This window comes from Pseudophryne corroboree, chromosome 6, assembly GCF_028390025.1.
Source record: "Pseudophryne corroboree isolate aPseCor3 chromosome 6, aPseCor3.hap2, whole genome shotgun sequence".
Classification (NCBI taxonomy): domain Eukaryota; kingdom Metazoa; phylum Chordata; class Amphibia; order Anura; family Myobatrachidae; genus Pseudophryne; species Pseudophryne corroboree.
The window spans coordinates 675,715,475-675,730,899 of NC_086449.1; the positions used below are offsets into that span (position 1 = coordinate 675,715,475).

The window sequence follows — 15,425 nt, forward strand, 5'->3', positions numbered from 1 at the left end:
AATAACGCCGAAGCTTCTTGTTGAGACGAGAGGTCATCATGTCTATTTGGGGTAAGCCCCAAAGATCTGTTAATTCCTTGAACACCTCCGGATGGAGTCCCCACTCTCCTGGATGGAGATCGTATCTGCTGAGGAAGTCTGTTTCCCAGTTGTCTACTCCCGGATTGAAGATGGCTGACAGCGCTAATGCATGTTTTTCTGTCCAGAGGAGTATCCTTGTGACCTCTGACACTGCCGCTCTGCTCTTCGTTCCGCCTTGTCTGTTTATGTAAGCCACTGTTGTTACGTTGTTCGACTGCACTTGAATGGCCCGATTCCTCAGAAGAGGGGCTGCCTGAAGAAGACCATTGTAGACAGCTCTTAGTTCCAAGAGGTTGATGGGCAGGCCGGCTTCCAGGCTTAACCACCGTCCTTGGAAGGTTACTCCTTGAGTGACTGCTCCCCAGCCCGAAGGATAGCATCCATGGTTAGAAGGACCCAGTCCTGAATTCCGAACCTGCGGCCCTCCAGAAGGTGAGGTAACTGGAGCCACCAGAGGAGTGAAATCCTTGCCTTTGGCGACAGACGAATTCTCTGGTGCATGTGGATGTGAGAGCCCGACCACTTGTCCAGGAGATCCAGTTGGAAGGTCCGAGCATGGAACCTCCCGTACTGGAGAGCCTCGTAAGAGGCCACCCATCTTTCCCAATAGGCGAATGCATTGGTGAACAGACACCCGGGGTGGCTTCAGGACATCCCGGACCACAGCTTGTATTACCAATGCCTTTTCCTGCAGAAGAAACACCCTCTGCAGGAATTCCCCCTCTTCCAGACCTGGTATCACCGCCCTGAGAGACTCCATCTTGAACTAGAACTCCTTTAGAAAGGGGTTCAATGATTTTAGGTTCAGAATGGGCCTGACCGAACCATCCGTTTTCGGTACCACGAAAAGGTTCGAATAGTAACCTTTGGTCAGCATGTGAGGTTGCACTGGCACAATGATCTGTGGCTCCACCAGCTTTTGGATAGCATCTTGTAGTACTGTGCTGTCCTCCAACAGAATTGGTAAGCCTGACTTGAAAAAGCGATGAGGAGGGAGACTTTGAAATTCCAGCCTGTATCCCTGAGACACAATATCTACCACCCAGGGATCCAGGCCGGATGATACCCAGACATAACTGAAGAGTCTTGAGTCTCGCTCCCACTGGCCCCATCACCGGGGCGTGCAGTCGACTGGAGGACTTTGGTGTACCCGAAGCTGGCTTTTGTTCCTGGGAACCTGCAGCAGCAAAGTTTCTTGGACTAAAGAAGGTATTGGATGTTCTGGCCTTTCTAGGCTTGTTAGGCCGCAAGGACAGCGGTGCAGCTGAAGAGAAGGATTTCTTCGGAGCAGGTGCTGCTGAGGGAAGAAACGGAGACTTACCCGCTGTAGCCGTGGATATCCACGGGTCTAAAGCTTACCCAAAGAGAGCCTGACCTGTATAGGGTAGGGACTCCACACTTTTTCTGGATTCCGCATCGGCCGACCCTGGCGCAGCCACAGTCCCCGACGAGCTGAAACAGACATGGAAGAAATTCCTGCAGCCATGGAACCCAGGTCTTTCATGGATTCTACCATAACACCTGCAGAATCATGTATGTTGCGTAAATACAATGCAACGTCATCCCTATCCATCGTATCCAAATCCACAAGCAAGGTAGCCGACCACTTCACTATTGCTTTTGCAATCCATGCACTAGCAATAGTGGGACGTAATATGGCCCCAGAAGCAGTGTACATTGATTTAAGTGTGTTATCAATTTTTCTATCTGCCAGCTCCTTTAAGGCGGTAGATCCTGGAACAGGCAAAACCACCTTTTTTGAGAGTCTGGACACAGATGTGTCAACAATCGGAGGGTTTCCCCACTTTTTCCTATCCTCCTCAGGGAAAGGAAGAGCCACCTGAACCCTTTTAGGGATCTGGAACCTCTTCTCAGGATTTTCCCATGCTTTTTCAAATATAGCTTTCAACTCCTTTGACGCAGGGAAGGTTAGCGAGGCTTTTTTATTTTCAGTGAAAAAAGCCTCCTCAACCTGCTCAGGTGTGGCATCATTGACATTTAACACATCCCTGATAGCCTCTATCAATAATTGCACCCACCTTTGCAAGAGATGCGGACCTCCGCAACACATCCACATCACTGTCTGTAGTGTCAGAATCGGTATCATCTTGTGTGACATGCACAAGCGCACGTTTGTGGGGGTATATAGCGGGGTGTCCTGAGGTACCAGGCGCAGGCCATACAGCCATAGAGCTCTGTAATACCTGGGTTGCAGATTCATTACTAGCAACCCTGTCAGAAATCTGAGAAATCCAAGTTAGGATAGAGGAAAACCACTCTGGTTCCCTTGCTAGAATCTGTGCTAAACCAGTGCTAACCTGATTACATGGAATGGGATCGTCCTGGGAGGATAAATCCTCTGCAGCATATGACACAGTGTCCCTGGACATAGCTACAGGAGACCACCAAACACTTCTCTCACACACACACACACACACACACACACACACGTGGGGGCAGACAGAGTTTCCCCCCCAAGAAATGCAAGAAAGACACAGAGATCGGAGCCAACCCACAATACAGCGCTTTTAGTAAAAGGAAATCACTTACCAGCACAGACTGTGTCCCTTAATAGGAGACAGTCGTTTTACAGCCTCCCCTCCCTTCTACAACCCCCTGGTACCGTGTACAGTCAGATGGCACTGCTGTGGAGGGACCTGATCTTCCATCCAGCGCTGTGCAGGCAGGAAAATGGCGCTAGAACGTTGCTGGGTCCACTCTGAGAAGCTCCGCCCTCTTAATTGCGCTGTCTTCCCGCTCTTCAAATTTTTATATTGGCTTGAGGAAACTTGCTGGCTGAGATCCGCGGACCCCGACAGGCCTGCTGACCAGTGTGGGGGTAAGCGCTGGCCCAGGGCACCCCTCTCAGCACCGCACTATGTGCCTATGGACCTTCCCAGGAGCGCAGTTAGTACTGCGCTCCCTCCCCGTTGCCGCCATCTTCACACCGCCCCCCCCGCTTGCTAGGGGGGGTTGGTGACTAACTTACCACTTCAGTGTCTGTAAGGGGTTGGCAGCATGTTGCTGGGGCGAGCGGTCCCCTGTGGCGGAGACCGATCCGACCCCTCTGGAGCTCAATGTCCAGTCAGCGGAGTCAGTGGCTCAGACCCCGCAGGGCGGACACTGCTCCCCCCCCCCCTTAGTCCCTCGCTGCAGGCAGGCTGCTGCCAACAGCCTCCTGTAAAAAAACGCTCTAAAAAATAACTTTTACTAGAAAAGCTCAGGAGAGCTACCCTAGCTGTGACCGGCTCCTCCGGGCACATTTTCTAAACAGAGTCTGGTAGGAGGGGCATAGAGGGAGGAGCCAGCCCACACTCAAACTCTGAAAGTGCCCATGTCTCCTGGTGGACCCATCTATACCCCATGGTACTAATGTGGACACCAGCATCCTCTAGGACGTAAGAGAAAGAAATGAAAAGATGAGTTCTGAGAGTACCTTTTAAAGCTAGGGAGAATAGAAAAAAGTCTAATAGAGTGTGGAAGGGCATTCCAGAGGATGGAAGCAACATGGGAGAATTCTGAAGGCGGGAGTGTAGTGATCAGGGAGTAGGGGAGGCGGTGGTGATTCACAGAATAGAGTGTTTGTAGAAATTATGTTGGAGATCTGGGTGGAGAGAAGTGGTTCAGGGCATTGTAGGTGAGAGGAGATTGTGGAGGGTGGATGAAGAGTGGGAGGACCTGCATAAAAGGGAACATTGCTCAGTTTGAAGTAATGCAAAGCTACAACCTAGTCTAATATACATACAAAAGAGGATACCTAGGTTAAGACTCAAGGTCTTTATCTTTGGACATCTTCAAAGGTTCTCATTGTATTAGTTATGATGAGCTTCAAAATTAACTCACTATAAAACAATGACTATAGGGAGATTGTCCGTGATGCACAGGACAGCTACACAAATTCAAATGACATACGTCTCCAAAATACCAAGATTTTAGTGGTTCTTCAGTTATAGTGTAAGGCAGTGCTACTAAGCAATTAAGTTTTCATATAACAACAATTTCTTAACAGACCAGTTTAAAGGGGAAAAAAAAAAAATGTAACAGCGTGTGATGCAGAGGACTTTATGTTCACTTTCTGGGGAATCAACCTATAGTGGTAATATTAGTAAAAACATTAATCATAAAATACTAATTGAACACAAACACTATAAAATCAGCAGTACTCTGGGCTTTGGGAAGGTGTATGACAGATTAGCTATTGATAAGGTATTGTCATCTGATTTAAGGATTCAGGCTATTCATAACATTCACAATCATTGAACAGAAAATGGGCACAAAAGCAAGAAAACAAAAACAAGTAAAAAATAAATAAAAAAAAACAACAATCAGTATTGTATTTCAGAGACCTAGCCACTTACCATCTTGCCTGGGAGGAGCACTGATTAATGGTGGCACAGGCTCACTGCCGACTGGTGTACCAGAAGGAGGTGCTGGGAGTCTTGTTAATGAAGGGGATGAAGTTGGAGGAGGCCCCAAAGGCAGTCTGCCTTGCTGAGAATGGCTCATAGGAGGAAGAGAAGGACCTGCAAAAAGCAGTTGTTAGAATACCAGCTTAGGATATTTACAATGCAAATTAGGTTTATGGAATGCAAAACCATATTTTCATAGTGAATTGCCTGCATTTTTCGCTCACATATTGTTTAAAAGGGCCATTCTACCGTCACATACGGGACATTTGTGCAAGTTAACATATCAACGAGGAAGTTATTTTTTTTTAAAAGATGGCTGTATTATCAAAGTGCCTAACCAGGCTTATATCTTAGGTAGAAAAAAAACGAAATGACTCCGTTATAACAAACACATAATCACAAAATTTAGTTGCCACATACGGGACAAACCAAGTCCACCACCATTTTGTAAAATGAAACTTCTACTTTAGAATTCCTCTCAACTCCAAAGTAAGAGCCTGTGTTATTTTTATATTATGAAAACCTATGACAAAGAGCCATACTTAAATTATCAACCTCTGTTGAAAATTCAAAAAAGATACAGTTACAGATTTTCTTTTACAGTGTCACGTATGGGACTTTTTACTCATTTTCATGGAAAGGCCAAAAGCAAAATAAATATTTTATTGAAATTTTAAAATTTTGTAGTCAGACACACACACCAGTGGCATCATTTTCATTTATACATATGGGTTAATGACCATAAATATAGATTATAATTAGCTTTTATAGTCACCATGTTACAGCAATTACAAACATTCCAGTTATAGCTATTTACAAACAAGCCTTTTGTGAGGGTTTAGACTGTTGCGGTCTGGAGGATTTCTCATCTTGTAAAGCAGGGCTGGCCAAACCGGTCCTCGAGATCTACCAACAGTTCATGTTTTCCAGGCCTCCTGGAGGTCTGAAGAATTGTCAGTTAGGAATAAATTCAGCACATCTTAATTAGTAATGACTACACCTGTGCACCAGCTAGGTGATCTGGAAAATGTGAACTGTTGGTAGATCGAGGACTGGTTTGGCCAGCCCTGTTGTAGAGATTGTGCTTGGACTGTCTGTCTCCCCAGCAGTTACTGTCTAGTTCTACAGCAGGGTCCACAGGTTATTCACAGTATAACAATGGGATATAATAGAGCAACAGTGGATTGGCACCAAACGACCAAAAGCTTTCTGGCCTCCCAGGATGCAACGGGCTCGTCCATACATCCCACCCACTGCCTCAGGCAAATCAGTTTTTTTTGTTTGGTGCGGCAGGAGCCGGACCATGGTCAGAGGGCTGCTGTTTCCTTAGCAGCCCCAAGCTTTCTTATTTTATTTTTATGAGTGATCTTTCTAAACAACGTCATATATGCATATTGGAAAGTCTCGATCCAACAACTCTCTGCTGGGTCACGACAACGCTTACCCACGAGTACAGTGCTGTTTCAGCGGGTGTCTGTGTCGGATATACTAGTAGGTCCATCAGACGTTACCAGGCTGTGGCCGGAGCATGGAGAGAAGGTAAGGCATCGGTTCCGCTTAGCAGATGGAATACGGACACAGCCGCACTGTTTTGGGAGGAGACTACCAAACAGTAGCTGACGCGCCACCACCACGGGAGCTCCAGCGCTAGGCTTAAGGGATCTTAGGCACCAGGAATAGCATGAGGCCGCGATCCCTAGGGATGATGTCAGCAGTGGGGAGTCAGCCGCTCTCATGGTCGCCCCTCCCCCCCCGGTTCATGACCAGTTTCCGCCGAGTCTCCCGCCATGAACTGACTACTCGCTTCCGTCTCAGACGCTACCAGAGGGGACTCGGTCGTAGCATAGGCCGCTGCGTCAGTGTTCACTAAGCGCTACCACGAGAGATCCGGTCGCAGCATAGGCGGCTGTGTGACCGATGCGTCTGTGATCACTGAGCGTCTATGTCCGCTATAGGTTCCTGGAGCGGCAGTGTACACTAGTAGCGTCTGGATCCACTCAGCGTTCGCTAACGTATTGATTGATCACTGGAAGCAAGGTGAGTCTCCCTGGATCCCATTCTACAGAGTACGGACTATACAGCACTAAATTTCTATCTACTGTTTCAGTATGAATAGTTAAGTACCTATTGCATATGAGTCTGTGTACATTTACTATGGATTTCTTCGCATTGCATCTGAATACGTTAGATCTGTCTATACAGGATTCAGTAAATGTTCGCCTACATACTTTAAAAAGTGTTTGTAGTTGACGATGTGCTCATATGACTAATATATAACATGTGACTGACAATGCTGACTTTAATATATATGTTTCTCAGTTGTTTCTTCTGATCCTCAATGCTGGTGCATGGGTAGGGTCAGATTGATATCACTTTAGAGGGTTAAAGTGATTACAGTCACAAATTGTGTAGTACACTGTGAAAGTGATGATTATTTATCATGTCTAAGAGCGGCAAAGGTGACGAATGTACACTTACAGCAACACTCATATCATGTTTGTCTTGCAAAACTATATTATCCTCTCAGGATCTGTTTCAGGATAGTTTGTGTGTAAATTGTTTTGCTTTTCAGCAGAACACAAGGCAGATCCCTATACAACAACATCAGGTACAGATGGATCCACCTTGGGCTATGTTTGCACAGACTTTGTCCAGTATAGCTGAACAGATAATTCCTACAGCTTCAGTACCAGGTATAGGGTACCCATACATGCAGCTCCCTACCTACGGTATATCATTTCCCCCAGCAGCTTCTCAGATGAAACAAGCTGATAAATCGATTGTAAGTAAATTTTCACCTTCACAGGCTACACATGACGATTCATCGGAAGATGAAAGCTCAGTTTACTCTACTTCGACATATGAAGAGGAAGAAGGTGGTCTCAGCTCAGTAGATATAGCTGAATTAATTAGAGCAATGAAGGCCATTCTATCCTTAGAAGATTCAGCAGAGCCTGTGTTGAAAACCAAGGCACCTGTGTTTAAACGTCCCAAAACAGTCAAGACTGAGTTTCCAAGGTCAAACCAGCTAACTGAAATCATGGAAGAGGCTTGGGTAACACCCAACAAAAAAAAAATAGAATTCTCAAAAAATGAGATTACAATTATCCTTTTCCAGCCGGGGACTGTTCAAAAAGAGAGGTGGCTCCTAAAGTAGATACGCATGTGATTCGATTAGTGCGAAAATCTACATTACCTTTGCCATCAATATCTTTAAATGAGGTCAAGGATAGGAGAGTGGATGGTTTTCTAAAAAAAAAAACATTTCCTGTCTGGAGCGGTCATAAGGCCGTCCATGGCTTCAGCTTGGGTAGCAAAGGCAGTGGCTGCCTGGGCTGATGCATTGGAAGGTGATTTTTCATCAGCTTATAGAAAGAAAAAATCCTATATAGCCCATATTAAAAAAGCTGCAGTATTCTTGGAAGAAGCTGCATTAAATATGGGTACTATTGATTCTAGAGCATCAGCCTCAACAATAGCTGCTCGCAGAGAAGTTTGGTTGCGTACGTGGAAAGCGGATTCAGAATCTAAGAAGGTTTTGGAAACTTTGCCTTTTTCTGGAAATATTCTGTTTGGTAAAGAATTGACAGATATTCTGGAGTCAGAAGCAGACTCCAAGAAGGTCAAAGTTTCCTTCCACATATAGCCCCAAAACTAGGGGTCCGGTTTTTCGGCCCATTCGGTCTCAAGGATAACCAAAGGGAAAAAGTGATCATAAGCAGCCCCAATATAATACGTTTGGTAAGTCAAAAAAGCATTTGGCTACTAGAGGGCCAGCTTCCAAACCAGAAGATAAGCTATCACCCTGAGGGGACCCCAGGGTAGTGGGCCGATTTCTTCAGTTTGCACAGATCTGGGTGCAAGAAGTGGTATCTCTAGGTTATAAGTTTCCCTTCAAGAAGCATCCTCCTCAAAGGTTCTTCTGCACCAGCCCGTCTCGGGTAGAGACAAAGGCCAGGGCTTTGCAAGAAGCAGTTCAGAAATTGCTTCAGTCAGGAGTAGTCATTCCAGTACCGCCTGCACAACAGGCACAGGGTTTTTATTCCAACCTATTTTTGGTTCAGAAGCCAAATGGGTCATTTCGGCACATTCTCAATCTCAAAATGCTAAAGAAATATATTTGGGTACAAGGTTCCACATGGAGACGTTACGCTCCATAGTTTTGGCCATGGAGCCAGGGAATTATATGGTATCCCTGGATATTCAGGATGCTTACCTACATGTTCCTATAGCACTGTCCCATCAGTGTTATCTCAGGTTCGCTATTCTCCAGCAGCATTTCCAGTTCCAGGCCCTACCCTTTGGGTTAGCCACAGCCCCCAGAGTATTTACCAAGATTATGGTGGTTATGGCAGCTTATCTCCACAAGCAGGGGATAATAATTTTTCCATACCTCGACGACCTTTTAATCCTGGCACAATCACAGGAATTGCTCCTGTGCCATCTCCAACAGACAATATCATGTCTGCAGAGGCACGGGTGGCTCATAAATTGGGCAAAATCATCTCTGGTGCCGTCACAACGGAGACTCACTTGGGGGCTGTACTGGATTTAGGTCTGCAGAAAGTATTTTTACCTCGGAACAAGATATCAAAGGTACAGTCAAAGAATCAGGACTTGTTACACAGTCAGAGGGTATCCATTTATGCAGCTATGCAAGTGATGGGGTTGATGGTGTCAACATTCGACATGGTGGAGTATGCACAATTCCACTTCAGGCCTCTGCAGCGTCTGATTCTGGCCAGATGGAATGGAGTACATTAGACAAAGAAACAGACGATGGTACTTCCAGTAAAGGTAAAAGTCATTAGCCTGTTGGTTACAGACATCCCATCTAGACAAAGGGAGACCCTTTTGGAAATCAGATTGGGAGATCCTGACAACAGAAGCCAGTCTTCAGGGCTGGGAAGCAGTGTCCGGAAAACTGGTTAGAACTTCAAGCCATATATAGGGTACTGATTCAGGCAGGGAAAACCAGTCCAAATCCGCTCGGACAATGCGACGGCAGTAGCGTACCTCAACAATCAGGGAGGAACTCGCAGCCAAAAAGCAATGAAGGAGGTAAGTCACATTCTAAAGTGGGCAGAACTCCATCTTCCAGTCTTGTCCGCAGTGTTCATTCCGGGAGTCCTAAACTGGGAAGCGGACTCTCTCAGTCGACACACCATTCAAGCAAGCGAATGGGTTCTACACCCGGTCTTTCAGACTCTAGAAGACAAATGGGGGTTGCCAGAGATAGATCTCATGGCATCCCGTCTGAACAACAAAGTGCCCACATACGGGTCAAGAACAAAGGATCCTGGAGCAATCTTATTGGATGCCTTGTCGGTGAAATGGGACTTTCATCTGGCTTATCTGTTTCCTACGATCACCCTGTTACCCAGGGTGGTGAGGAAAATAAAGCAAGCAAAGGGTGCCGTAATTCTAATAGCTCCAGCCTGGCCCAGAAGGCATTGGTACACAAATCTGCAGAGAATATCAATGGACGCTCCAGTTCTGATTCGTCAACGTCCAGATCTACTGATCCAGGGTCCCTGTTGTCACAGACATCTGAATCGACTGTATTTGACGGCGTGGCTCTTGAAACCTCTATCCTAAAGTCAAGAGGATTCTCTAAACAGGTAATTCAAACAATGCTCAGAGCAAGGAAACCCTCCTCAGCTCGTATTTATCACCGAATATGGCAGGCCTATATTCATTGGTTCAGTGAAGGAGGTAAGGACCCGAAATCGTTTAAAGTTTTCAGGGTCCTCGCATTCCTTCAGGCAGGAATGGATAAAGGTTTGAAGGTGGCTTTCTTGAGAGTGCAGGTATCGGCATTGACTGTATGGTTCCATTCAACCTCCCTTTGTTCCACCTACAGTACCATAGGACTTATGTTTAGTTCTGAAAGTCCTTCAAGCTACCCCATTTGAACCACTTAACAAGATGGATCTTAAACGTTTGATAGCAAAAGTACTCTACCGACTATGGCATCAGCTAGAAGAGTATCAGATTTAGGAGCGCTGTTATGTCGTTCCCCATTTCTGATTTTTTATCCAGATAAAGCAGTTCTCAGAACTAGGTCTGGGTATCTTCCGAAGGTGGTGTCTAAATTCCACCTTAATGAAGAAATTGTAGTCCCGGCTTTTCAGGTATCGGGACTTTCTGCGGGAGATGCATCGCTGGACGTAGTCCGGGAATTAAGGATCTACGTGGATTGTACCAGTGCCATCAGAAAGACAAATTCTCTCTTCGTTCTCTACGGATTTCACAAGAGAGGATGGCCTGCTACTAAACAGACGCTGGAAAGATGGCTTCGAATGACGATTTCAGAAGCATATCATCAAGCTGATCTCCCTGTTCCGGCTAATGTCTCTGCTCACTCTACTCATAAGGTAGGTCCTTCATGGGCAGCACAACATGGTGCTTCAGCAGAACAGATATGTAAGGCAGCCACATGGTCTTCCATTAACACATTCATTAGACATTATGCCTTTGATACTTTTGCCTCTCATGACACTAAATTCGGGCATAAGGTTCTCCTGTCCAATCAGGAGCGTCCCCACCACTAAATTGCTTTGTGAAATCCCACTGTTATCCCTGTGGATAACCTGTGGACCGTGCCGGAGAAAAGATTTTAAACCTACCGGTAAATCTTTTTCTCCTAGTCCGTAGAGGATGCTGGGTACTCCGTAAAGACCATGGGGTATAGACGGGCTCCGCAGGAGACATGGGCACTACAAAGAACTTCAGAATGGGTGTGCACTGGCTCCTACCTCTATGCCCCTCCTCCAGACCTCAGTTAGAGAAACTGTGCCCAGAGGAGACTGACAGTACGAGGAAAGGATTTTGTTAATCTAAGGGCAAGATTCATACCAGCCCACACCATCCACCCGTATAACCTGGAATATACGAACCAGTCAACAGTATGAAATAAACAGCATCAGTCAAAGACCGATCAAAACTGTAACATGACCCTTATGCAAGCAATAACTATATACAAGTCTTGCAGAATGTTATCCGCACTGGGACGGGCGCCCAGCATCCTCTACGGACTAGGAGAAAAAAAGATTTACCGGTAGGTTTAAAATCTTATTTTCTCTTATGTCCTAGAGGATGCTGGGGACTCCGTAAGGACCATGGGGATCATACCAAAGCTCCAAAACGGGCGGGAGAGTGCGGATGACTCTACAGGACCGATTGAGCAAACATGAGGTCCTCCTCAGCCAAGGTATCAAACTTGTAGAATTTAGCAAAAAAGTGTTTGACCCCGAACAAGTCGCCGCTCGGCAAAGCTGCAATGCCGAGAAGCCTCGGGCAGCCGCACAAGAAGAGCCCACCTTCCTAGTGGAATGGGACTTTACTGAATTTGGTAACGGCAATCCAGCCGTAGAATGAGCCTGCTGAATCGTGTTACAGATCCAGCGAGCAATAGTCTGCTTAGAAGCAGGAGCACCAACCTTGTTGGCTGCATACAGGACAAACAGTGCCTCTGTTTTCCTAACCCGAGCCGTTCTGGCTACATACATTTTCAATGCCCTGACCACATCAAGGGACTCGGAATCCTCCAAGTCCCACACAGCCACAGGCACCACAATAGGTTGGTTCATATGAAAAGAGGAAACCACCTTAGGCAAAAATTGAGGACGATTCCGCAACTCAGCTCTATCCACCTGGAAAATCAGATAGGGGCTTTTGTGAGACAAAGCCGCCAACTCAGACACTCGCCTTGCCGATGCCAAGGCCAACAACATGACCACCTTCCAAGTGAGATACTTTAATTCCACGGATTGAAGAGGCTCAAACCAGGGAGACTTAAGGAATTGTAACACCACGTTAAGGTCCCATGGTGCCACTGGAGGCACAAAAGGAGGCTGGATATGCAGCACTCCCTTCACAAAAGTCTGGACTTCTACTAGAGAAGCCAATTCCTTCTGAAAGAAAAAGGATAGGGCCGAAATCTGAACCTTAATGGAGCCTAATTTTAGGCCCATATTAACTCCAGTCTGTAGGAAGTGGAGAAAACGGGCCAGATGGAAATCTTCCGGAGGAGCATTCTTGGATTCACACCAAAAGACATATTTCCTCCAGATACGGTGATAATGTTTCGCTGTCACCTCCCTCCTAGCCCTTATCAGAGTAGGGATGACCTCGTCCGGAATGCTCTTCCCTGCTAGGATCTGGCGTTCAACCTCCATGCAGTCAAACGCAGCCGCGGTAAGTCTTGGAACAAACAGGGCCCCTGTTGCAACAGGTCCCCTCTGAGAGGAAGCGGCCACGGATCTTCTGTGAGCATTTCCTGTAGATCCGGATACCAGGCCCTTTGAGGCCAATCTGGAACAATGAGAATTGCCTGTACTCCTTTTCTTCTTATGATTCTCAATACTTTTGAGATGAGAGGAAGAGGAGGGAACACATAGACCGACTGAAACACCCACGGTGTCACCAGGGCGTCCACTGCTACAGCCTGAGGGTCCCTTGACCAGGCACAATACCTTGGAAGTTTTTTGTTGAGGCGTGACGCCATCATGTCTATTTGAGGAAGTCCCCAAAGACTTGCTATTTCTGCAAAGACTTCTTGATGAAGACCCCACTCTCCTGGATGGAGATCATGTCTGCTGAGGAAGTTTGCTTCCCAGTTGTCCACTCCCGGAATGAATACAGCTGATATAGCGCTTACGTGATTTTCCGCCCAGCGCAGAATCCTGGTGGCTTCAGCCATTGCCACTCTGCTCCTTGTTCCGCCTTGGCGGTTTACATGAGCCACGGCTGTGACGTTGCCTGATTGAATCAGAACCGGTAGGTCACAAAGTAGCTTCTCCGCTTGACGGAGGCCATTGTATATGGCCCTCAATTCCAGTACGTTGATGTGTAGACATGCCTCCTGGCTTGACCACAGTCCCTGGAAGTTTCTTCCCAGTGTGATTGCTCCCCATCCTCGTAGGCTCACGTCCGTGGTCACCAGAACCCAGTCTTGAATGCCGAACCTGCGACCCTCTAGAACAGGGGTGGGGAACCTTTTTTCTACTAAGGGCCATTTGGATATTTATAAAATCCTTCGGGGGCCATACAAAAATTATCAACTAAAAAATAAGCCTGCCCCCCAGTAGTTATGCCCCCAGTCCCTTGTTATGCCCAATTAGATATGCCACCAGTCAGTTGTTATGCCCCATTAGATATGCCCCCTAGTATCGGCGCTTACACACACACACACATTAAAAGAAAAAAACAACTACAATACTCACCAGCCCCGCTCCTGCTTCCGGACCGCTGATCTCCGCCTGGCTGCTCGCTCCTCAGAACTATGGGAGAGAAGTCATGGCATCTCTCCCATAACACCGCTCAGCAGCACACGCACACTGCCGGAGCCGGAAGCCGGAGCTCAGGATTGAGCTCCTGCCTCCGGCTGCTACTGAGGGTCAGAAGCCAGGGGCCCACTAGTAACAAAATCTCAGTGGGCACCCGGCTATGTGAGCCTGGCCGGGCCAGATCAAGTGGCTCTGCGGGCCTTATATGGCCCTCGGGCCTGAGGTTCCCCATCCCTGCTCTAGAAGGTGAGTACTCTGCAGCCACCACAAGAGAGATACCCTGGCCCTGGGGGACAGGCTGATCTTCTGATGAATATGTAGATGGGACCCGGACCACTTGTCCAGAAGGTCCCACTGAAAAGTCCTCGCATGGAACCTGCTGAAAGGAATGGCCTCGTAAGACGCCACCATCTTTCCCAGAACTCGAGTGCATTGACTGACCAAGCTCTGGAGTTCCTGGGCCTTTTCCAATGGGAGAAAAACCCTTTTTTGTTCTGTGTCCAGAATCATGCCTAAGAAAGGCAATCGGGTCGTTGGAACCAACTGTGACTTTGGTAGATTGAGAATCCAGCCGTGCTGCTGCAACACCCTCAGGGAGAGTGACACGTTCAGCAACTGTTCTCTCGATTTCGCTTTTATCAGGATAATTGTGACTCCCTGCTTGCGCAGGAGCACCATCATTTCCGCCATTACCTTGGTGAAAATCCTCGGGGCCGTGGAAAGTCCAAACGGCAACGTCTGAAATTGGTAATGACAATCCTGTACAGCAAACCTCAGGAACGCCTGACGAGGAGGATATATGGGGACATGAAGGTATGCATCCTTTATGTCCAGAGACACCATATAATCCCCCCCTTCCAGGCTGGTGATGACCGCTCTGAGCGATTCCATCTTAAATTTGAACCTGTTCAAGTATAGGTTTAAGGATTTTAAATTCAGAATGGGTCTGACCGAACCATCCAGTTTCGGGACCACAAACAGGTTTGAGTAGTACCCCGTCCCCTGTTGAAGCAGGGGAACTTTGACCACCACTTGTTGAAGACACAGTTTTTGAATTGCACTTAAAACTACCTCCCTCTCTGGGGAAGAAGCTGGTAGGGCCGATTTGAAAAACCGGCGAGGAGGCACATCGTCGAATTCCAGCTTGTAACCCTGGGAAACAATTTCTAATGCCCAGGGATCCACCTGTGATTGAACCCAGACGTGGCTGAAAAGTCGAAGACGTGCCCCCACTGGGGCGGACTCCTTCAGCGGAGCCCCAGCGTCATGCGGTGGATTTAGTAGAAGCCGGGAAGGACTTCTGCTCCTGGGAACTAGCTGTAGCTGGCAGCTTTTTCCCTCTGCCCTTACCTCTGGCTAGAAAGGAAGATCCCCGTCCTCTTTTGGATTTATGCGACCGAAAGGACTGCATCTGATAATGTGGCGTTTTCTTTGTCTGTGAGGAAACATAAGGTAAAAAAAGCGGATTTACCTGTGGTAGCTGTGGAAACCTGGTCCGTGAGACCTTCCCCAAATAAGTTCTCACCCTTGTAAGGCAAAACCTCCATATGCCTCTGAGTCGGCATCACCCGTCCATTGGCGGGTCCACAGGGCTCGCCTAGCAGAAATCGCCATGGCGTTAGCTCTGGAACCCAGTAGGCCAACG

General features: G+C 47.2%; 1 protein-coding gene across 1 annotated transcript in view; it reads right to left on the reverse strand.

The window, feature by feature from the left end:
- Nucleotides 1-15,425, reverse strand: part of SEC24A (SEC24 homolog A, COPII coat complex component) — a 258,735-nt gene that overhangs the window by 184,775 nt on the left and 58,535 nt on the right. The window contains exon 3 of the mRNA XM_063928268.1: nt 4,440-4,604. Within this exon, the coding sequence (XP_063784338.1) occupies nt 4,440-4,604 (165 nt within the window). The remainder of the gene's footprint in view (nt 1-4,439; nt 4,605-15,425) is intronic.